The 24,397-nt window shown below is 41.5% G+C and overlaps 2 protein-coding genes across 3 annotated transcripts; one reads left to right on the forward strand and one right to left on the reverse strand.

Moving 5' to 3' along the window:
• Nucleotides 1-2,768: 2,768 nt before the first annotated feature.
• dna2 (DNA replication helicase/nuclease 2) lies at nt 2,769-17,124 on the forward strand. 2 transcript variants are annotated; one of them, XM_056412676.1, is made up of 25 exons: nt 2,769-3,046; nt 3,546-3,608; nt 4,163-5,033; nt 5,689-5,806; nt 6,419-6,568; nt 7,306-7,489; nt 7,595-7,743; nt 8,377-8,499; nt 8,692-8,911; nt 8,996-9,110; nt 10,042-10,198; nt 10,373-10,564; nt 11,220-11,462; nt 11,590-11,703; nt 11,804-11,913; nt 12,120-12,229; nt 12,380-12,508; nt 13,429-13,521; nt 13,715-13,908; nt 14,761-14,850; nt 14,988-15,201; nt 15,418-15,507; nt 16,043-16,228; nt 16,321-16,467; nt 16,893-17,124. In XM_056412676.1, the coding sequence occupies exons 1-25, from the start codon at nt 3,017-3,019 to the stop codon at nt 16,944-16,946; spliced, it is 4,146 nt and encodes a 1,381-aa protein (XP_056268651.1). In that variant the 5' UTR covers nt 2,769-3,016; the 3' UTR covers nt 16,947-17,124. The 2 variants fall into 2 exon arrangements, with proteins under 2 accessions (XP_056268651.1, XP_056268650.1); XM_056412675.1 differs by having other exon boundaries at nt 16,321-17,124.
• A 189-nt stretch (nt 17,125-17,313) lies between these two features.
• pbld (phenazine biosynthesis like protein domain containing) lies at nt 17,314-23,134 on the reverse strand. The gene is made up of 10 exons (XM_056412677.1): nt 22,911-23,134; nt 22,381-22,480; nt 21,149-21,247; nt 20,775-20,884; nt 20,471-20,500; nt 20,217-20,305; nt 20,013-20,104; nt 19,613-19,696; nt 18,981-19,043; nt 17,314-18,808 (listed from the first exon to the last, which is right to left on the reverse strand). The coding sequence occupies exons 1-10, from the start codon at nt 22,992-22,994 to the stop codon at nt 18,696-18,698; spliced, it is 864 nt and encodes a 287-aa protein (XP_056268652.1). The 5' UTR covers nt 22,995-23,134; the 3' UTR covers nt 17,314-18,695.
• Between the last annotated feature and the right edge of the window lie 1,263 nt (nt 23,135-24,397).

Below are 24,397 nucleotides of genomic sequence, written 5' to 3' on the forward strand. Positions count from 1 at the left end.
TGTTGGTGTCAATACTTTACCCATAGGAATTTTTTTAAAGGCTCTGATTTTCTAAAACATGGCATATTGTAGTTTTTAGAAAATGTTACCGGCAGCGATATATTTGTTGACTGTTATTTTAGATGTTAAACTGGTGCTCTAGTGAGTATTTCCAGCATCATGTAGGATTCACTCAGTGTTTATGGTAATGTGGGAACATGTCACCCGGTGCAATCGTGATGCTCACTGGAGTGTTTTGATGTTTTTGGGCACAAATGAAAAGGACACATCAGGCTTGGGCTACTTGTTAATGGGATCAACTGGTGGAATCGATAGAAACGCAGCATGGGCCCCTCTTGGATGCTACTAAAACACGATAAAGTGCCCTCAGAGTTTCCCTTGCAGTGGAGAAAACGTAATGACGTGCTCTCTTGGAGTGCAATCCCACAGTTGAATGTCAGAGAGGTCAGGCAGAGGAAGGGCATAGAGGTCATGTCGAGGAAACTTCTGGGACATAAACCGACAGACCTCCACTCGAATGAAGCTCGAGTAAAAAAGACACTCATTACACTCTTGTTTATTCATAATTAGTCTCTAAGTTTCACAACAACTACTCCATCAGCTGATTGGGGACGTGTGATGAATGAACCAATCAGGACCCCCCCCTTCTCCTCCAGCCCAGGCTCCTCCAGTCAGCATCAGTCCTGCTCCTCATTCATCATCGGGTTATAGCAACTTCTACACCACCACCAGAGTCTGGACTCCATGGGGAGATTGTTTTGCCTTTGAGGATTTCAGCATCATCACCCCCTGCTTCTCCTAATTCAGGATGGAGTCCAATTGCCAAAGACGTTGCACTATTCAAATATATGCAATTAAATTTAATTATTTTTAAACTCTAAAACAAGTCTCTCCTGGTTGAAATGGCCACAAGAGTCTCTGTAATTTGTTTTCATTACAACATGGAAAACAACGCTCAGTGTCAGCAGCACAACAAAACATAGTAAGCAATAACAGATAATCACGACATTCGTAGACAATGAATAAATGCATGTTATTCAATTAGTGGTGCGCCTTGTTTTTACGTCCATCTGTGTAATATGTTGATTTCAAAATCATAATTTAACCTAAGTTAGTCAATGTTAAATTAGGCACTCTGCTAGTAAAATATTGTCTGACTTCTTGAGAGTAAAATGAAGAAAGCATCTCAGTTTCTTCCAGGGAACGTTCTTGGAAGACAGATCAAATTCAGTATTTAAGATTTGACTAAAAAAAGTGACTTTTTTTTTTACTCAAGGAAATTATACTAAATTCAGCAAATGTTGGCCAGAAATTAATCTGCACTAGATAATAAATGTAAAGTCAGAACTCGATTTTCCACCTCTAGACTTTTTTAGATGAGCTGAATTGCATTTTTTCACATTTTTTATACTTTAAACCTAAGGCAACGGTAACATTTGTATGTGTCTGAAAAGTGAATCCTAAGCAAAGGAACCAGCCATGTATTTGTTCGGTTAATATTAACTAGGAATTGTAAATTCAAGGAGGAGACAGTTTTACAACACCATGTGAAACCAAAGATAAAGGAGGGCTGCAATTAAATTCACGACTCACGTCCTCAACGTCCGCATTCAAAACAAGAAGTGAGCGAGAACCTTTGACCAGGACAGTGGAACCTGACCTATCCTACAGCACCAGATACTATTTATTAATTTTGACATAAGACAAAGACAACTTGCAACCCAACAATCTGCTCAAGGAAATAAGGTTAGTAAACAATATTATATTAAGCCCTAGATAAATATGCAATAACTTCCAACTGCGTATCATGCTGGATTAGTATTACTTATCTGCTATAATGTCTCTGAGTGTGGCTGTTAAAGAATATTTGGTTTATTCTCTTTTCTATATACTACCATTATGTTAAGGTGTGTCAATTTGAATTGATGTGATCCTAAATAGTTGCTTTCCAATGAAACCAGAAGAAAAACAATGGATATTCGTGGTGACAATGCGTTTTATATACTGTATACCTGTTATTACTGCAGTGATAATGGGCAAATTGATGGTGCAATTAGTTACAGGATGTAGATGGATTATATTTGCACTTGGGAACAGAGCAACAACAAAAAAGAAGCAAAACAAACAACGCCAGAGACTAAAGTAATGTCGGCAAGAAGGAAAGACACACTGTCAGTTTATTACGATGCAGAAGGCATTTCGTGACTTTAACGCTAAGGGACACTGGACCAATAAGAGTTTAGCTGTGTTATCCAAGATGATTCTAGAGGTCACAGGAGAAAGTTTCTTCTATATTAAAACAATAGATCTTTAAATATATCTAGTATATTATCATAAAATGTAGTGAATCCTTATGCAGAGTTCAAATATGGAGAGGCAACATCAAGAAAAGAAAAAAAACTAAAGGCATGCATCATTACATTTTCTGACAAGATAAAATAATAACAATAATATAGACATATTTACTGGCCTTGATGGAATACTGTTGTCTAACTGCTTTTCCCAATTTAGTTTATAGTTTAAAAAATGTACACAACCAAAGTGTCCCTAAAACTGCATTATATACGAAATGAATGAATGAATAAGTTGTGATACATTCTCATCACTTAGTTCTAGTTTTTTGTAAATGTAGCTTTCAGCCGCTTTCAGTCACATGTCAAACTTTTATTTTCTTGTTCAGGCGGAAGTCATTGACGTCATTTCCGTTGCGGGAAGCTAAACTTTGGCGCCATATTTGAGAACTACGAGAGAGACCGAGGAAAGAACATCAGAAAGAGGGCTTCAAACATGAAGCTAGGTTTCACAGAAGATGAACGTCAAGCTAACAGTGTTAGATAACATCAACAGCATCCTGTGTTGTGGAGCTTTAGAGCCGTTAAACACGACGCAAACGATGCTCTTTTCGGAGCTGTGTGGTCAACTGATAGCGGTGAGGAACGGTGTCGCTAATAAACGGCTAGTGTAACGTCACCTCGCGGTTAAAATACCCGCACCTGCGGCGGTTTGATCTGGCACCATGAACCGGACCAAGCTCAAGAAAGCCAAGGTGAGGGCAGCAGGTCTGATCACCTCGCTGCTGCTGCTGCTGCTGCTGTTGTTGTTGTTGTTGTTGTGCCACCTGTCATAGTTTATTATCCGTTCAGTCTTCATTCATTTATAATTTTATATCGAGTGAATAGGAAACCAGAAAGCATCTTTATTCATATATTGATACACAGACATTGAGTTTCACACAACCCGAGGTTTTAAAACTCCATGAAAAAGACCAACGGCGTGTTGTTGTTGTTGGTTGTTGATGGCTTGTTGTGAGGTTTTTTATACCTTTTTTTTTCTTTCTACGTTCTTGTAAAAAGTGCTGCTCTGTTTTAAAAACAATGAAGATAGTAGAAACCTACGCATGTCGTGCTTTTCTGAACTGTACACACTAGTGAACATTACATAGTATCTGAAGATTACCCACACAGGGCCCGCCCCTACAAGAGGGCCCCACATGGCACACACAGCAGTGACCTGCTGGTAAATGTTTGCTCTGTGGTTTCTGTCAGACTCCTGGCCTGCAGGGTCAGAGGAACATCTCGTCCTTCTTTTCCTCTCGGAACCATCACAAGGTATTATTTTGTGTCTCTTTTTTTCTGTTTTTGCAACATTTTCGTGCTTTTTTTCCCTTTCTTTTTTCTTCCCGTAAACATTACTTTTTTTCTTATTACATAATGTCATTCTGGATCATTTCGACAGATTAAAAATATGATATATCCTTATTACTAATATGCATGTGATTTGCCAAAGAGATAGTCACATCAAATATATATTGTTCATTTCACCTGGTAACAACAATCACATAAGTTAATAACATTACATAATGTATAACTCTAAATTGCTATAATAGTGCCTTATTAGACCAGACAAAGAAATATGTGCCTTTTCATTTTGCAGCACATTCTTCTAGTCTTTTTAAACTCATCACACACTTTTTAAAGTTGCTTTGGTCAAGGATGTTACCGTTAATCATATTGTTGTTTTATCATCTTCTGTTTTTTACTTGTCACTTTTCTTAACTTTACTATTTATATTTCTCTCTTATTTACATAAACGCTGTACTACTCCTAGTTGTAATGTAATTAAACGTATCAAAATTCAATATTTTTTCCTGTGTTTGTTTTAGGCCTCGTCGTCTTCCCCAAAATTCACCAGAGCTGCTCTCGCCAGGACTGAACCTCTGGTGAAAGATGTTGACGCCTCTGCATTCAGACCCCATTCCCCCTTGACGAGGAGTGTCCTTGGGGAACTTGTCCTGCTGTCCTCGCCGGATCTTCTCTGTGTGCCCGAGACCCCCAGCAGTCAGATCAGGCCCGCTTCCCCTCCTTCTTCCAGAAGTCCACTGAGCCCCCGGCCCAGCAGAGAGCCGGCGAGCCGGTTTGAGCTCGGCCAACTTTCCCCCATCTGTCGCAGCCCTCGCTCCAAAGGTCAGCGTGCACGGAGAGAAATGACCGAGGAGGGAAGGAGGACCAAGCGGGAAGAGGGATGTTCCGACTCCGTAAAAAGAGTCATCAGCCTTCAAGAGTGTCACAGTGCCAAGAGGCCGAGAAATGTCAATACACGGCCTCAAAGAACTGCCCTCAGCCCCACGGGTGGAGATCTGAAGGGAGCGAGGCCTGGGATTTCGAAGACGCCTCATTGTTCAAGCGACCAGTCTGAGAGGTCAGAGGGTCACCGCAGAGGTACTGAAGTGGTCTTCGATGATGACAACAGCTCTTTGGGGGAGCAGAGAAACCACCAGAGTAAGATAAACGAATATGAGACGGATTCCGGTTTTACTGTGATAACGGAGCAGAAAGCAACTGCGGTGAAGGACACTCGGCCTCTCATGGCTCAGGTGCACAGACCTCGCGCTCAGACTGTCGCACCTGCAACGAAGAGAAGTGCAAAGGGCGGAGAGATCGACCGCAACGAGGCCGGAGCTACGGTAACGGCAACGACCTTATCGACTGAAGGCGGACACAATGCGACCTCTTCGGATCAGGACCGAGCTGCAGGTACACGGATCCACCTCCTAATTACCGTCGCATTGAAAATGCGGAAGGTTAAGTTTTGATCGCCGTGTATTTATTTATTTATTTGTTTGCGTGTTCCTCGCATAACTAAAAAAGTATTAAACCGAATCGCATGAAATTTGGTGGGATGATTGGTTATTATCCGGGGACCATTTGATTAGATTTTGGGATCGATCGGGTCAGAGGTCAAGGTCATGAAAAGGTAAAAATCTTATTTTTACCATAGCGCGGTCAATTTGTATGCAATGCCAAAATGTTCAAAATTCAATGCCCAATCTTGTGATATGCGAAGGTATGCGCTCTACCGAGTGCCCGTTCTGGTTGTAATTGTTCAAATCTTTTTCTTAACTATCACTATTGTTGTATCTTCCATTGGAAAAACATGGAGTTTGAAAGTGTTTCTCCTCAACAAGGTGTCCGTGTGATGGGCTCTAAGTTAAAAACGTGGTATTTCCAACTCTGCAACTTTTACAAGGAAAAGACCAGTTTTAAGTTATTTAACAATCATATGGCATCTCTGATTGTTGTATCTTTAGCGTCATCACGAATCAAGATATTCATCCGGTGCATGCAGCTTTATTTTGCAACCTTTTCTTTCCCCGCTAAGCATTCTTTTCTTTATTTTTTTGCACAAAAGAAAAAACAGGAGAGACGCCATCGTGTCCGGCGGAGGACGTGTTGGACGAGAGCTGGTTTTCAGAGCAGATGGACCAAAGTGAAGCGCTCGTCAAAGATGATAAATCCAAAAAACTCCGGTGAGAGATGCATGAACACACCGGCGTGTTGCATAGTTTGATGAGGCTAGGGGATGATCACCTTTCTCATGTCAATAATAGAAGAAATGAACTAAAATATGAGAGCTTAACACGGAGTGTGTGTAGCTTCAGGCCCTTGGGTGGCCAATAAGCTGCTGAAAAGCTGCTGTCAGTTCATCCTTAGGTGGGCAGGTGTTTAACCCTTGTGTTGCCTTAGGGTCATTTTGACCCGACTCAATATTACACCCTCCCCCCGCTTTAGGATTAATTTGACCCCATTCAATGTTTAATGTCGGTGTTCTTTCGGTAGTCAACAAACAAACATAAAGTGCCTCACACTTAAACTTGGAAAACAATATTAATTCTAATAATTTTCTGGAGGTTTTAATTGCTGGCATCAAATTGAACCCAAAGGGTAAAATATGTTAGTAAATATAAAGGTAACAGGAGGGTGAAACATTGAATCGGGTCAAAATGACCCAAAGGCGGGGGGAGGGTGTAATATTGATTTGGGTCAAAATGACCCTAAGGCAACACAAGGGTTAAATGTGTTCAGATTTTTTTGAGAAAATGCATCCCCATATGATATATATGTCCTCTCTGTTCCTCCAGTAAGGTGCCAGACCATGTGATCCTTTCTGGAGGCCTAAACAACCGCTACTGGGTTCTAGATGTGGAGGAGCGGCCTGGCCTCAAAACGCTGACCATCTCATGCTCCACATCTCTCCATCCAACGGAAACGTGTCTGTTGAAAGATGGATGGTAATGCCTTGAGTTACGGTCGTCTGTCCTGTTTCCATTGTGTAAGGTGGTTCTGAAACTGGGCACTTCGCAGATGATGGGAAACAGGCTTCCGGACGCGCGTGAATTAAGTTATCAACATTTAATGGCAGGAAGTGTAAAACAAACATTCAAGGCGCTCTTCCTCGGCTCCCGGCTCCTCCGCCCTGTAGAAGAGCCCCGATTTCTCTAATCCACAGAGTCTTAGACTCAAAATCACTGGCCCCGGTCAAAACGTCACTTCCGGTCAAGTCGTTAAACAAGTATTTTCACAATAAGAGTCCCGTCTTGTTATTGTCCGCATTAAAGTCACTTTCACAATAAAAGTCCCTTGTTATTGTAAGTCACTTCACGGAATTCAACCGGCCTCGTCAATCTATAATACGAACATCGTCACTCTCATGCAACATACATTAATTCTTGCCATTTACATTTGCATAGAGTAAACATTACCCCTATGCTTCATAATACATTAATAACAATATCAATATTCTCCCTAATATTTTCTATTTTAATATCTTTCTATATGTATTCATTTAAAACATAAGACCTCTGCAGATGTTATCAAAATAAACTACAACCTAACAATTGTTATCCAATTACTTATTTTAATTGTGGTATACATCAAGCCTGGATTTGTGGAAGTAGCGCGGAATTCTTTTGACTTTTCTTTTTGTCTTCATATCTGTATAAAATGATGATTCTTCTTGTATTTCCAGGGACGCGACGCCTGTTTGCTGTGGCGATGTGGTGCACCTAGAGGGTCGCTCTGACGCTGGATCGTGGGTGGTGGGCAGGGAGCAGGGCTTCCTGGTTTTACTCCCCGATAGTCTCATCTCGGGTACCAGCATCTCAAACTCCATCCGGTGCATGAGGCGTGCAGTACTGGGAGAGATGTTCAAGGTAACAACTATTTTACGACTACAAATAACATCAGCACCTGTTTGTGTACACCCTCGCACACAATGCTAAACTCTTCACCTCCTTCTGTTCGTTTCCCGTTTGCAGAGTTTTGACGGGGGCTCGAAGCAAATGCTGAACGGCACCATGGTCCATGAAGTCTTCCAGAAAGCGGCTACAGCCAAAGATTTCTCCTTGGAGACGCTGTCCAAGATGGCTGACCAAGCCCTGTGCCGCCCTCAGTACTTAGGAGACATGTAAGTGGGCAGGTTGTACCCTACCTGTTATGAGTAGGCTACAATTATCAGGACGATTGGTGCATCCAGGCTCCCCCATGTGGCTCAAATGTGTACTGCACACATACGTGTTAAAAACTAGAACGGGCACTCGGTAGAGCGCATACCTTCGCATATCACAGAATTGGGCATTGAATTATGAACATTTTGGCATTAGTTGCATGCCAATTGGATCAAAATTGATTGGTAAAAAGAAGATTTTGACCTTTGACCCGATCGATCCCAAAATCTAATCAAATGGTCCCCGGATAATAACCAATCATCCCACCAAATTTCATGCGATTCGGTTCAATACTTTTTGAGTTATGCGAGTAACACGCATAAAAATAATAAATACACGGCGATCAAAACATAACCTTCCGCATTTTCAATGCGAAGGTAACAAGAGATAAGACATGTATTTAGCAACGCTAATAAAATATGTTGCGACCTACCTGCATGTCGCAACCTCAACCTTACATGGTGCCACACACCTTTTCCTGTGTAAATATTTGGGAATGTTTCCAGTATATTTAACATCTGTTTCATGTGATGTATCCACCTGATGTTTATGTGCATATTCTTTTGGTTTATTATGTTTGTTTTGTCCACTAGGTACAGTTTGGGTGTAAGTCAGGAAGAGATGAAGCAGGAACTGCATGATTATCTGCCCTCGCTGGAACATTGGGCAAAGGAGTACCTGAGCTCACCAACACCCAAAGCCATCAGTTTAAAAATGTATGTACACACACGGAGCTCTAAAGATTTACAAACAAAATCTAATTAGCTGTTTAAGTGTCGACTACATTTATCTTTTGGCCATATCGTGTATTAATCTGTGTAACAAAAGTGTAATTACCAAAGAAAATGGTGTGAATATGGTTTGCGTTACTTATGTCTCTCTCTCTCTGTCTCTCTCGATTGGAGCAGATGTCAGGACTCGGCAACCGTTGTCACGATAGCAGAGCTGGCAGACATAGAAGAGAACGTGTGGTGTCCGAGATTTGGCCTGAAAGGGAAAATCGACGTCACGGCGCGGGTTCGAATTCAAAAGCCACGAAGCGGCAGCCGCGGAGCGTCGGAGGAGAGGACCGTACCCCTGGAGCTGAAGACGGGGAAGGAGTCGAACTCGATAGAACATCGGAGTCAGGTCGGTGGACTCGACTGGGTGGACTGGTGGGGTCAAGGGTCGACTTTCAAGATGTCCAAATACAAGTGTGTTTTCTGTGTGCAGGTGATTCTTTACACTCTGATGAGCTCAGAGAGATACCATTCTGAAGCCGGCCTCCTGCTTTACCTCAAGACTGGCAACCTGCACCCTATAGTGGCCACACACATGGACCGCAGAGGTACAGTCTTAACCCTTGTGTTGCCTTAGGGTCATTTTGACCCGAATCAATACAATATCTCCCCCCCGGATTAATTTGACCCCATTCAATGTTTAATGTCAGTGTTCTTTCGGCAGTCAACAAACAAACATAAAGTGCCTCACACTTAAACTTGGAAAACAATATTAATTCTAATAATTTTCTGGAGGTTTTAATTGCTGGCGGCATTGAACCCCAAAGGTAAAAAATATTATAAAAATAAATAACAGGGGAGGGTGAACATTGAATCGGGTCAAAAAAACCCAAAGGGGGGGGAGGGGTGTAATATTGAAATGACAAAAAAATGAGGCTAAGGCAACACAAGGGTTAAACAATCACATCAAAATACAACTTTATATCATGAATAATTGCATATGCCTGTCAGGATTACTCATTTAGTTGGCTGATATATTTCTCCCAGGAATAACTGCAACATACCGGATAGTAAGGCCATTTTGTGCTGCTGATATAATAATATTAAAATAGCATAATAAAGCAAGTACACCCTTTTTAAAAGAGCAAGTCACTTCTAATTGTGAAAGATATTCAGGAATTGGAGTTACAAAAATATGAAATATTCTAAATAATGTAAACATTAAAAAACACAAACGAACAATAAATATAAACTGTTATAATAATAATAACTTAGCAATAATAATAATAATAATAACTTATCAAAAACCCTGCTGTTTAAATCAGTTATTGGACGATAAGTCGATATAGTATATATTGTTAGTGGCCGATATTTTCTTATGCAACTGGTATTATTATTAATTCTACACATTTACAGTCTCCATTCACTAAATTGTGTAAGTTAGAACCGCAACACAATGCTGTAGTGAACCCCAAGAAGAGGAGGAAGAGCCTGGTCCTATTACATTCTCTCACAGCAGCATCTCTCTGTTTGTCTCAGAGCTGCTGAAGCTGAGGAACACCCTGGTCCATCACATTCACACCTGTGTGGAGAAACAAGACAAGCGTAGCCGTTTGTCTAAACTTCCCGACATCCTGACAGACAGACGGACCTGCCAGTATTGTCCTCAGCAGAGAAACTGTGCTTTGTATGAGAGGTAACCGTCGAAATGTTAAACATTCTGATTAGATATCAGTGAGCAAAAACCAGTTGGTATACAATAAACTATTAAAACAGGGATGGTGAGATTTAAATGGTCTTATTTAGCTCATTCCATCTATATTGTCTTGCGTTCATCACTCGTTCCTTTTTCTCCTCGCCCGTCCTCCAGGGCGCTCGATGACGGGTCCGCAGACGACTGCGAGGACGTCGTGCGTGACTTCCTCCAGCAGGAGACGGGTCACCTGATCCCACCGCAGCTGAGCTACTTCTCCCATTGGCTGCTGCTCTGCTGCCTCGAGGCGGCCAGCATGGAGGCCAAGAATGGCCGAAAGCGAGTGTGGCTTCAGACGGCGGAGGAGAGGTACACATTCTCCGTCGCTCAAATTTAGACAGTATTGGGTCGAAAAACGCGGGTAAAGAATAAGCCCCTACGACTCTTCTGGCTTGTCGCAGAATACTGCTTGCTTGGAAGTCTCCAGGTCCACCATCTCAGTCTGCCTGGCTTAAGGATGTAATGTTTTTCCTGAGTCTTGAAAAAATCAAATATACACTTCGAGGCTGTAATGACCATTTCACGAGGAAGTGGCAGCCTTTCATTTCTATTTCCAAGACCTGTCAGTGTTGCCCAATGATTGAGGCGCGTTAGGTTCTGTCCATCTGTCTGATTTATTGCAACCAAATCCATGTCTTACAGAAATCTGTGAACAAATGTAAAGGCCATGGGTGTATGATTCATTATTTTTCCTTATTTTCAATTTTTTAAATTTTTTTTTTTATTAGTTGTGTTTCTTCTCATTTTTCGCTTTACGTTGTCTGTTTGCTCTACCTTCCTGTCACTTTATGCAGTATTACTGCAAACAGAACAACACATTAAAAAAAAAAACTTGTCCGCTGATTCCTGTCGCTATATTGTGCACATTCTCTCATAAAGTATATTAAAAAAAAAGAATAAGCCCCTTCATCCTGTATGGGGGAGTTAATGCAAAGTGCTTGTTTCATCTGACCTGTGTTTCCAGTGAGAAGACTGGGAGCTGCGTGGGCAATGTGCAGGTCAGTGGGCCAGTGACCGCGCAGGCTGGTGGTGTTTTCCTCCATCGTTTCCAGCGAAGCAGCGCGGCGCCACAGGACGGGTTGGCCAGCAGTGGATTGGCCGTCGGGGATCGCGTCGTCGTCAGCGACCAGACAGGTCGACTGGTCGGCTTGGCAACAGGATACCTGTGTGAGGTCAGCGAGACGTCGATCGGCTGCACGCTGGACAGGTGAGGGCAAATCTGCACATACCTGCCGTCTGAAGTGTTTCAACCGAAGGAGAACTCACCGGACCGCTGGTCTGACCAGCTGCTCAGTTGGATTCACACGCGCTTTGTTGTCTGATGTGTTTGACAGAGACCTGTCCAAGTTCGGTGGCGTGTTGTTTCGATTGGATGGCGATGAAGGCGTGGTGGGCCTCAGCACTCACCTCACCAATCTCTCCCGGCTGATGGAGAACTCTGGGGACAGGTAGTTCCAGTAAAATGCAACGTAGCTCAGAATGTATTTAACGGCAAAGGAAATGAACAATAAAGAAGAAAAAAGCCTCAAACATGTTCTATTCGTGCAGCGATCGTCTGAGGGAGCTGGTTGTTGACCTTCGACCTCCAGAGTTTATTGACAGCCTGAGTTCTGTTCTGCCAATAGCCGCCAAGGACACGGTGGCCAACATCCTCAAAGGTGACAAAGCTACGCCGCTCTGCTCTTCCACTCTGCCGTCGTCTCGTTACTTTCTTATCTCCTTTCTTTTATTCAGTTTTATCCTGCTTTTCTATTTCTCTGTGGGACAAAACTATAACGTTTTGTATAGTTTCACACTTAAATCAGCAATAGAGAATAGGTGCATTAAATTTCATGCATTTGTGTGTGTGTGTGTGTGTGTTCAGGTCTCAACCACCCCCAGAAGCAGGCCATGAAGAAGGTGTTGTTATCTAAAGACTACACGCTGATTGTCGGCATGCCAGGCACGGGCAAAACCACAACCATCTGCACCCTGGTAAACTCCTGACATGCTCTAAAAAAAAACTCACCTGGACCATAAATGAACATCACCTGCTCCAAGTGAGACCAGAACTCTGACCGCCTCCCCCCCACCGCTGTCTTTCCTTCTTGCTCTTTGCCTCTTCCTCACTTCCTTCTCTCTCAGGTTCGCATCCTTCACTCCTGTGGCTTCAGCGTGTTGCTGACCAGCTACACCCACTCGGCGGTTGACACCATCCTGCTGAAGCTGAAGCGCTTCCGAGTTGGGTTCCTGCGTCTCGGGCAGGGGCAGAAGGTGCGCTATATTTTTTATTGCCTTCGCATTCTGCGGAAGGTTATGTTTAGATCGCTGTGTATTTATTTATTTGTGTGTTTGTGTGTTATTCGTATAACTCAAAAAGTATTAAACCGAATCGCATGAAATTTGGTGGGATGATTGGTTATTATCCGGGGACCATTTGATTAGATTTTGGGATCGATCGGGTCAAGGTCATGAAAAGGTCAAAATCTTCTTTTACCATAGTTATCCAATTGGCATGCAACTAATGCCAAAATGTGGCTGCGGCGAAGGTATGCGCTCTACCGAGTGCCCGTTCTAGTTTTATTCAATGTGTTCAGTACCGCATAGAAAACTAGAATGGGCACTCGGTAGAGCGCATACCTTCGCATATCACAAGATTGGGCATTGAATTATGAACATTTTGGCATTAGTTGCATGCCAATTGGATAAAAATTGACCGCGCTGTGGTAAAAAGAAGATGTTGACCTTTTCATGACCTTGACCATGACCTTTGACCCGATCAATCCCAAAATCTAATCAAATGCTCCCCGGATAATAACCAATCATCCCACCAAATTTCATGCGATTCGGTTTAATACTTTTTTACTTATGCGAATAACACGCATACAAATAAATAAATACACGGCGATCAAAACATTACCTTCCGCATTTTCAATGCGAAGGTAATAAACATTTACTTCCCACATTCTTTTTAAAACTGTCACTTTGCAGATATATATATTTAAGGTTCCATTCTCATGCGGTACATTGCATTGAAGCACACTATTAAATGTTATTGAGGTTATACAAAATCTAAAACATTTGAATCATTAATAATCCGTAACAAATTTTTGAATTATTTACGAGTTGAACAAGTAAATTAACATTTTAGAACCGCCAATGTCTTCAACGCTTGTTTTGTGCCACGTCTCCAGGTCCATCCAGACATCCTGCCCTACACGGAGGAAAGCGCCAGAAAGAAGGGAGTTCACGCTCTGTCCGAGCTGGAGCAGCTGTATAACAAGGAGGTGAGGCGTTGGCTTGTGGAATATCATAACTACAACTTTGACTGATCTATAGACTCTGAAATCAGCATTTATTTTTTTATATGTAACATCTAATCTCTGTATTCAATTTTTTTCTTCTGGTGCTAGAAACTAGAATTTCTAAAATTAGTCAACCTCTTGCCATTCAAAACCGATGTTCTCTCTCTGTGTCTAGCTGGTAGTGGCGACCACCTGTATGGGCATCAAGCATCCCATCTTCACACGTCGCCGGTTTGACTTCTGCATCGTCGATGAAGCGTCACAGATCAGTCAGCCCATCTGTCTGGGACCGCTGTTCTACGCCAAGAGATTCGTCCTGGTGGGAGATCACCAGCAGCTGCCACCAATAGTACAAAATCAGGAGGCGAGGTAAAGTGTGCAAGTGTAGAGAAAACAATACAATCTGAATATCTATTATTCACGCCGTTTGCTTGAAAAAACAGTAGTTTTTCCTCTCATCTGCCAGGCTGAATGGCGATTATGAAAGCGGACTAAATCCTTGATGATTTTAAGTCAATAGAGGCCAGATTTAACAACAGCTATACATAACTTTTATACACAGTCGCAGTGCACCAACAAAAGCATGAGACCGGAGTGGCGAAAAAGTTTTTAACCCTCCTGTTACCTTTAGGGTCAATTTGACCCCATTCAATGTTTAATGTCGGTGTTCTTTGGGGTCAATTTAACCCCAGGCTGTTTTTCACTGTGTCAAACATATAAGAAATATCAACTTTTTTATATATTTAAAGGGATATTTAGGTAGTCAACAAACAAACATAAAGTACCTCACACTTACACTTGGGAAACAATATTAATTCTAATAATTTTCTGGAGGTTTTAATTGCTGGGGTCAAATTGACCCCGAGGGTAAAATATGTTAGTAAATGTAAAGGTAACAGGAGGGTAGTCAAATTTTGGAGGAAAGTGCGACAGGACGAACAACACTTTGATTATACGGCATGAGTTGCGTAAGAGTTCGGTAAAGGAAGTTTTGATTTATTTTTTCTGCCTCAATTTACTTCAGGTCATCAAAGATTTTCACTTTTGGATCCTCCGTTCACTTGGAGGCATGCGAGGTCGTGACAAATGTTCACGACGGGGGTGAATTATTCCTTTAGTGCAGTTTATTGCAATGCAGGGTCAATTTGGTAATTAATGCAAAGTTAGAATAACATCAATAGAAATGTCTATGTTCCCGATGTCATTCTTCTTTTTCTCCAGGTCACTGGGGATGGACGAAAGTCTTTTTAAGCGTCTGGAGCTCCACGGTGACGCAGTGGTCCAACTCAATGTACAGTACCGGATGAACAGGTACACAGACAACACTATATATGCTTCATCTGTTCTTGTTCATCATGAGCTCATCCAATCCGACCTTTCAAATGGCATTTGAACTCTTTTCTACAAGGACTAATGAAAGGATTCCCGCCACTGTGCTGTGTTTTCAGGCAGATAATGTCCCTCAGTAACTCCCTGATGTACGAGGGTCGGCTGGAGTGTGGATCGGAGAGGACGGCCACGGCGCTGCTCGCCCTGCCCTTCCTGCGCTCGGTCCAGTCGGAGCTTACTTCCTACGCCGAGTCCCATCCGCAGCACGACCTGGCCTGGATTCAAGCCGCATTGTTGCCCAGCAGCCCCGTTTGCTTCCTAGATTGCTCCATGGTTGGTTGAATATATATATAAAAGTTTTACAAGCCAAGTTTTTACTTAATTATTAGCCAAGATGTTTGACGAGTATTTTCTGAGGTCTGCTTTCTGGTGAAAGGTCGGGGAATGAAGTCGGCTACCTCAACAGTCGGAAGAAAGTCATTTATGTGAAATGAGATTGTTGTGAGTAAGACAATGAGGGGTGTTCTGATCTTGTTTTTTCTCCTCTAGGTGCCGGCACTGGAGTGTGTGGAGAACAGAGGTGTTAGCAATCACACCGAGGCGGCTCTCATACACAGGTTGCTTTCACTGCTGATGAAGGTACAGCAGTTGCATGATTAACGCTCACGTATTTAGATAGATAGATATATACTTTATTAATCCCCAAGGGGAAATTTGTCGTCACACAGTAGCAGCACCAATAAACTAAACACACGAGAATAGAATATAAAATATAAAAAACAGGGATGAAAGATATAGATGTATACAAGTAAAATATAAAATACAAAATGAAGTATATATATGTATATAAAATGAAACATATATGCATACACAATACAATACTAATGACTGCAGTGTAAAATTAAATTAAATATAAAAATATTAAATATAGACAGTGCAAAATGCAAAGTGTGTGTATGTGTGTAGTGTAAATGAAAATGAAATGTGTGTAGTGTAAATAAATGAAATGTGTGAAGTGCAGATCAACATGGCATAATACAGTGTTTTTTACGTCCTGACTTAATTCTTAGGGTTATGAAGTGTTCTTAATACAGTTAGGAGGGGGGGTGGAGGATTTAATTTGTGTAGCTAGTTATTGTACTAACCATGGCTTTATTTATTTGACTTCCTTCAGGCAGGGTGTAAGCCCAGTGATATAGGAGTTATCGCCCCCTACAGGCAGCAGTTAAAGAGCATCTCTGCCCTGCTGCAGTCCTCTGTGTTCAGCGGTGTGGAGGTGAATACGGTGGACAAATACCAAGGGCGGGACAAGAGTGTGATCGTATTTTCTTTTGTCAGGAGCACTGCAGATGAAGGAAATGTAAGTGTTTCTCTTTTTTACTCATCCCGTCTTCTCTCTGCATCAGTGAACAAGCAAATGACCAGATGCCCCTGACCCGTCTCCTCTCATAGTTGGGAGAGCTGTTGAAGGACTGGCGCCGCCTCAATGTAGCCATCACCAGGGCGAAACACAAGCTGCTGATGGTGGGCTCCATCACAACGCTACGACGCTACGCACCTGTGGAGAAACTACTCAACCACCTGCAGCAAGGGAACATGATATCCTTTAACTACAAATTAACCTTTAATTCTGTCAGGGCTGCAACAACGAATCGATAAAATCGATTATTAAAATAGTTGCCAGCGAATTACATTATCGATTCGTTGTGTGGCGCGATTATTACGGTATCAAAATTATTTATTTTTTGAGTATCAAAAGAGTTGAGTTGAGCGCAGACTGACGCAGGAGAAGAAAGAGCGGAGCGGAGGGAGAGCAGAGACAGAAATAATATATAGAATAATTATCAACAGATTAATCGATTCTCAAAATAATCGTTAGTTGCAGCCCTAAACTCTAGTAATGTATTGCAAATGTCGGTGGAGGCTACAAGACTGCTTCTAAACCGCTTTTTAATCATTTAACCTGTGTTCTTGTTGCATGTCGTCATAGAGAACAAAACGTTTTGCCTGAACCCTTACTCCACATTATCCAGCTCCCGCCAGCTGCCCACACAGCCTTACCGAGCGTGTTCCTGTGATGGAGCCGCTGGTGTTTCGGGTCACCTGTCTGCAGAGCAGCCAGCCGCCGTGGGTCACCTCATCGGGGCAGAGGTCCTGTGGTTCTGTGCCAATCTGCAAACTGAATGACCTCAAGGGTGGGATCAGAAGTCCTTGCTCTCTTGTCCATCTTTGAACTAAATAAATATAACAATATTGCTCAAAGTGTCTCAGTGGAATTTCCAGCCTACAGTCACCTCGTGTCAAAGCCCCACCTTTTGGTTATTTTGTGTACCTCCTCACAAGGATTTGATGGCCTGTAATTGGAGGTACAGATTATACTATCAGACACCTAAAGAACCTGCAGGCTTGAGAAGGGACACGGTCTCTGATATGTACCACACTAGGTAAGTGTATTAATAGACTGATTTTAATTTGGCATTTTTTCCTTTTTTCTCCAGACTGAACCTCAGCAAGCTTTGTTGGAGATTTTTAGGCCACAGCTAAAAGTCTCAACACATTTAATTTACAGTTTTAAAAGGATCAATAGTTAATGTCTATGTGGTGAAACAAGGTACTAGACACTGAACAGCTACAATATTTGCACACGTAATTGTAATATATCCCGTCACTGGTGGATTATGGATATATTATACTAGGAATACACTAAACTGATACTTTTGCTCAAATACCTCTATCTATACACTGACAATACACTGTTGGTACTTTCTCTAAGCATTTACAGGCACACCCCACACACAGTCACTGGTTGTGAATATGGAGAAACAAACCTGTGTATAGTTCACGTCACTCGGATGAGCTCAGGAAGGTTTATCAGGCTAAAACCTTTAGACTTCAAAAGTTACAGTAAATGTAATTGATGAGGTGATTGTTGGGTTTCATTTCTTGTGAGTGGCTCAACTGTATATAACTGTTTTAATCTGTGAATCGACCACAGTACAGATTTGAAACCACAGATTTTCTGCTCTAATGTAATTTAATGCTGATTATCTGATAATTTAACTAATGAATACGTTTTTAATTATTAGTACATGTTGGCAAACTGAAACCTCTGATTACCTTCGCATTGAAAATGCGGAAGGTTATGTTTTGATCGCCGTATATTTATTTATTTATTTGTATGCGTGTTATTCGCAAAACTCAAAAAGTATTGAACCGAATCGCATGAAATTTGGTGGGATGATTGGTTAGTATCCGGGGACCAGTTGATTAGATTTTGGGATCGATCGGGTCAAAGGTCATGAACAGGTCAAAATCTTCTTGAATCGCATGAAATTTGGTGGGATGATTGGTTATTATCCGGGGACCATTTGATTAGATTTTGGGATCAATCGGGTCAAAGGTCAAGGTCATGGAAAGGTCAACATCTTTTTTTTTACCATAGCACGATACATTTTTGTCCAATTGGCATGCAACTAATGCCAAAACGTTCATAATTCAATGCCCAATCTTGTGATATGCGAAGGTATGCGCTCTACCGAGTGCCCATTCTAGTTTAACTTGTTTGTGTCTGAATTTTGTTTAAACTTCTGCTTTTACGATATGAAAATAAATAATACCAATACTATCAAAGCGTGAGAGATTTTTCCATCGTGTAATGTGTTGGTATGCTTTGTGATGTTTCAGTATTAGATTGATCGGTCTGGACCCTGTTTATTGATATTGGCTCATTTTATTTTAGTTTTTTAAATGTCATGGCACAAAGCTTGTGTGGATACATAATGACTGTCCCATCATGCCCAGCCCTCCGAGCTCGTGTGTGGCTGTGCCTATAGTGTGATTGTTCCCTGCAGCACAGTAACGGACCGTCCAAATATATTGATTCTTCCGTCGTCTCTCACTTCTAGTTCCAGCTCTCCGCCTCGACTGGAGCACTGGTACGCTACACCAACACAGAAGAGATGAAACGAGCGTCACTATCTTGTTATAGTCAGCAACTCATGCCTGATTTCAAGTTAATCACACAAAGAGACTACGCCTCTGGCTTAGCTTAATTACATTGGTTTAGAGTTAATGAAGTTGCTGATCAATAACGAATTGGCTTCATTAATTACCCAGCATTTTTTTCTTTCCCAGCTTCTTAGACCAGTAGCTGCCCAGCACGGTGTGGGCCGAACCTGCAGGGAACCAAAAGACATCTTTACTGTGAGAGCACTTTACATGTGACGCTACATGTTTTTGTATTTTTGCCAGTACCTGTTGCTTGTATTCAAATGTTTTTAATTATTTGAAAAGTACCTGTAGGCCTACAATTTAACAAATTGCAACATAATATCCCACACTAACCCAACAAAGACTGAATGTGTGGCCACTGGGGCAGCAGCAGCCTAGTAGCCTATTAGTAGGGCCAAATATTATAGCTAATATTAGCTGTAGTAGCAGTAGGCCTAGCAGTAGGCTATACTAGTAGTAGCACTAGCAGCAGTAGCAGCAGCAGCAGTACTAGTAGTGGCAGTAGTAGTATACTAGTTGTAGCACTAGCACTAGTAGTAGTAGCCTACTAGTAGAGCCTAGTAGTAATATTAGCTGCAGTTACAGGAGCAGCAGCATTACTAGTAGTAGCAGTAGGCTAGTAGTAGTAGTAGTAGTACTAGTAGGGCCTAGTAGTAATATTAGCTGTATCAGCAGCACTACTACTAGTTGCAGCAGCTAGTAGTAGTTATATTAGCTGTAGTAGAGTAGCTACCAGTGACGGGGTCCTCAGGGATGCCCATCCATGGAGCGAAGTATCTGGAGTAGAAGTCGTATCCAGGCTGGTTATCCGGTGATCCTGTTGGCAGATAAAGGAACGACAATTTGATTTGAGCGACTTGTATTTGTGCCACAGCGCTGGTCTCCACAGTGGTCTGTTAACATGTCACGTCTGTTGGTTAATGGGGATGAAACCGTCAGTGGACTTTGAGATGCAACCTAAAAACGGGTTTATCATGTCAGTTAAGGCAACAAACAACTGTTACTTATTTACTTAAAAACTGGATGTCTTAACTGTTGTAGGCTACCACTATAAAATGACTGCATATGGTCAACAAGTCGTAAAGTTGTCCAACAATCTCCTCCTGGTCTCACTCGTTTAGAGCTCTGATTACCTTTCATGGTGATGATGAGTCCTTTGACTCTTCCACTTCTCTCGCTGCTCAGGAGAGCAACAGGGTCGACTTTCAGACCAGTTAGCACTGACCTTCAGAAAAAAAAACACAACGTCAAACAAACCTGGCAAGACACAAGTGAGGGATTTAGGAAGCACTGCTATGTGTGTGGGTGTGTGTGTGTGAGGGTGTGTGTATGGTAACCTGTCACAACTGTCAGCCAGTCGAACCATCAGTTTTTTGGTGTTGGCGCACAGATAAACCTCCTGGATTGGGTGGTTTCCAACTGCAACCTTTATCCAACATTCAAGAGCAAAAGTTAAGCATTAGACACACATCTCAGGAATGTGACGCACACTGGCAAACACGACACAGTACAGAGGTGTTCATGTATAGACAGTGAAGCAGGAGTCTACTGTAAAACAAGCATTCACAGAAAGAAAAGATGTATTACTGACCTTGATGATGTCACTGAACTCATTGGCATCCTAAGAAAATAGAAAGAAACTATTAGAATAATAGCTTTTTGTGGTCTTTTGAAATACTTAAAAAGGTTACTTAGAAACTTCCTTTGGAAAACCTTGCAGTTTGTGGGTTTCACAAAAATCTGTTTTCTTAATGTGATGCTGATTGAAGAATTCATAATATTCATGTTGAAATGAAAAGGACTTGCTGAGGATATATTATATTAAATGTGCATTATATATTATATCATTTCCTTTCCTTTACTTATTATCCTGTTTGTGTGATCACGTCATGTACCTCCTGGGTGGGCGGGTTGAGAGGAAAGTCCATGACGTACCCTTCCCCCTGCTCGGTGACAGTCAGATCTCCACTCCTGGTCTCAAACACCACTTTAGGATTCACATTCTCTAACGGACAAAATGAATACACACAGAAAATAATGCTCGCAGGCTAGCTGACGAGCACGGTTTACTGAAGTGTTCGTGTAATGGGCTGATGAGGATGCGTTAACATTACTTTATCATGTATTTTTAATAGCTGTACTGTGGATTTCATTAATGAGTGTTACAAGGTGAACAGCTTTTTGGATTTCTGTGTGTGTGTGTGTGTGTGTGTTAACCTTGACATGCTTGATAACCTTAATGTCTGTCTGTGTTTGTTTTGTAACTTACTCTTATGCTTGAACATCACTGCTGCAGAGGCCAGAGTGGCATGACCACACAGATCCACCTCTGTGGTTGGTGTGAACCATCGAAGTCGGAACCTGGATCCTGTTGATCACATCACAAATGTTCAATAAGTGACCGCAAAATGTTTACCAAAGGAGACCGATTTAGATTTAGTGATGGCGATATAGGCCTGTGTGTGAATGTCCCTCACATTCCTCTCTGTGCAGTTAGTTGTATCTGCACCCTCGGTTTTTAACTCAGAGCTCATCGCATTGTACTTCCAATTACCAACAATTGTAAATCTAGACTGCTGAGGAAAGGTGTTATTTTTCTCAACACAAATGCAACATTTATTTTTTTATCTGCAACCAGAATATCTTCAACTATTGTGTAACTTATCATTATAACGTATATCACTTGATTACCTGCAGTGGTTAATGTGTGTATTTTTACTTCAAAGCAATAGCTTAAATCAGTGTTATACATGTAATCTTTTAGATTTTTAAATCATAAAGTGAAGACAGTAAGTGAGGATTGTCCAGACTTGCTGATAAACCCTGCACCTTGTTTGTGTTGTGCTTTATATTGTCCACAGTTTATTTTGTCAAGTCAGTTGTGGAGAGTACATTACCTTTGCAGATTAACTGTGCACATTGGACACTGTGATGACCATTGAGGCTCTATTCTATCAGCCACCAGCACGTATTTATGTCTTATTTTTGGCTTGCTCATGTTTTTTTCTCCCCATCCAAACAGCTTCAACTAGAATGGGCACTCGGTAGAGCGCATACCTTCGCATATCACAAGATTGGGCATTGAATTATGAACATTTTGGCATTAGTTGCATGCCAATTGGATACAAATTGACCGTGCTATGGTAAAAATAAGATTTTGACCTTTCCTTGACCTTGACCTTTGACCCGATTGCTCCCAAAATCTAATCAAATGGTCCCCGGATAATAACCAATCATCCCACCAAATTTCATGCGATTCGGTTTAAAACTTTTTTTGTTATACATGGTGATCAAAACATAACCTTCCGCATTTTCAATGCGAAGGTAATAACAAATAGCTTGTGCATTGGTAAGGGCTTGTAAAAACTATGGCTTTATATTATTGTAAGAACTAATACCCCGCACAGACTGGTGCATTTCGGTTGAACCCATCTAACTCATTTAAACTGATAACTTTACTCAATCATAAAAAAATATCTATTACACCCAATAATATCTGACCTGTGGTAAAATCGTCAGAGGGGTCGATCCTGGTGATGAAAGCTGTTTCCGATAGGTTCATCTCTGCTGCTATCATCTGATACAAGTCTTCGCTCAGTTCCTGTTAGAAACACATTATACACAAACATAGATGTTTTGTTTTGACACGCAAACATTGTACACTGAGGTACATGCATGTAAGCCTACGATAGATTTTTTTTTTTAACGTTTTATTTATTGGTTTTATTCAGTTTCACGCTAAAAAAAGTGACATAACATTGGAAATGACGAAAAGAGGAGAATTGTGTTGTTGCTGATACGATTAGAATGCTTCAAATGTCTATTTTACAACAAATGGTGTGATAATGTTGCGAATGAGCAACTAAAACTGGTAAATATTACAGCCTTAAATGTACTATTAGTCAATAAGTAAGTGAAGCAGTAACTGAATACACAACTTGAAGTGTCCTGATATCTTTTAAGCCATAACAGCCTTAACATGTTTGCATTATGACCTCACTGTCGTCACATAAACCTAAAATCGTACTCACATGCATAAGTGGACAAATTGCCGCGGGGTTTCCCTTGAACGGTAAATTAGTAAAGGCATCGACCGTATACACTGGAATCTCCATTATGATTAATCAAAAATATGGAAATAACTTCAAATTAAAAGAGTCACGGTGAAGTTTTGACACAGTCGACCCGCTGCAGTCGATGGACTTTACACCCAGTCGGTTTGGTTTCTGCATGCGCCCCTCGGCTCCACCTTCTGACTGGTTGCCACAATATGACCAGGGCTGTCAAACTCATGTTCACCATGGGACAAATCAGCATCATGGCTGCTCTTAAAGGGCCGGAAACACTTTATAAACTCCTCGAACATATTGTTAAATAACTCTTGTTGCATTTGATTATTGTTTATTTGAGTGTAGAAATATTGTACATTAGAAAATCTCTCTAATATTACAAAATACATCCATTTAATCGATAACCTTCAAAATAAAAGCACGGGATATTTTTCTTCAATTTCTTTAAGAAAAGGTGATCATGTGTCTTTAAAGCCATCAGGGTCCACATAAAACGATGCAGCGGGCCGGATTCAGCCCGTGGGCCTTGTGTTTGACACCTGTGGTTTTGACGCTTTGTCGAGTGTCATTGGGAATTGTTTTCATAACAAGGCCAATATACACTCTTGCCATAAATACTGTTAATTAATTTACTGTGGTTTGTATTTTGATGATTGTCAAATCTGCATTTAGATGGATCGACTTTTTCTTTACAGTTTGTAACATCTGAATAAATTTATAGTGCTCTATCGTCGGTGTAGCATTTACATGTGATCTGCTTATCTCCATAAGTATCAATACATCACTGCTATTGGACAGGCAGACACAACTTTATTTTGATTAGCCTCATATATTTTCATAACCTTCTCAGAAAGTCCGTCGGTCAAACACGCAGGCAGCCTGTAAAGGAGCCATCACTCAGGTAATTTTACAGTTCAGTGAAAACATTGGTCCCTAAACTCTTCGTATAACCATTTTAGTTATTAGTAGTGTTGTTACGAGATGTGCCGACGCGTCGAAGCGTGTGTCGAGTAATGGAGGGGGCGTTTCCTCGAAGCGCGTATGGAGGTTTGCTTCATTTAGGGGAGGAGCCAAAAATGATGACGTCCGAAGCCTCGCTGCCCGACTGTACCACGTGACTGCTTCGGGAAGCGGTTCAGATATTGCCGGGAGGTTTGACAGCAATATAAATTCCTCAGGCTCCATTCAAAATGTGGGTTGTTGGTTGAGAGTTTGGAGAGTTTAGAGAGAGAGAGATAGTTTGGAGAGTTAGGAGAGTGAGGAGAGAAGGATAGGTGATAAGATGGAACTGTTGAGAAACTGTTATTTCTGAATAAAAATGAATAAAATGTCCCCTGTCCTGTACATCACTGTCCAAGTTACACACGCATATTCAGTCCCCTCTTCCTAGTTACACACACACACGTTCACTGTCCTCTGCCTGCTTAAGCCCATGCCATTTTCCTAAA

Source organism: Pseudoliparis swirei, chromosome 4, assembly GCF_029220125.1.
Source record: "Pseudoliparis swirei isolate HS2019 ecotype Mariana Trench chromosome 4, NWPU_hadal_v1, whole genome shotgun sequence".
NCBI lineage: Eukaryota > Metazoa > Chordata > Actinopteri > Perciformes > Liparidae > Pseudoliparis > Pseudoliparis swirei.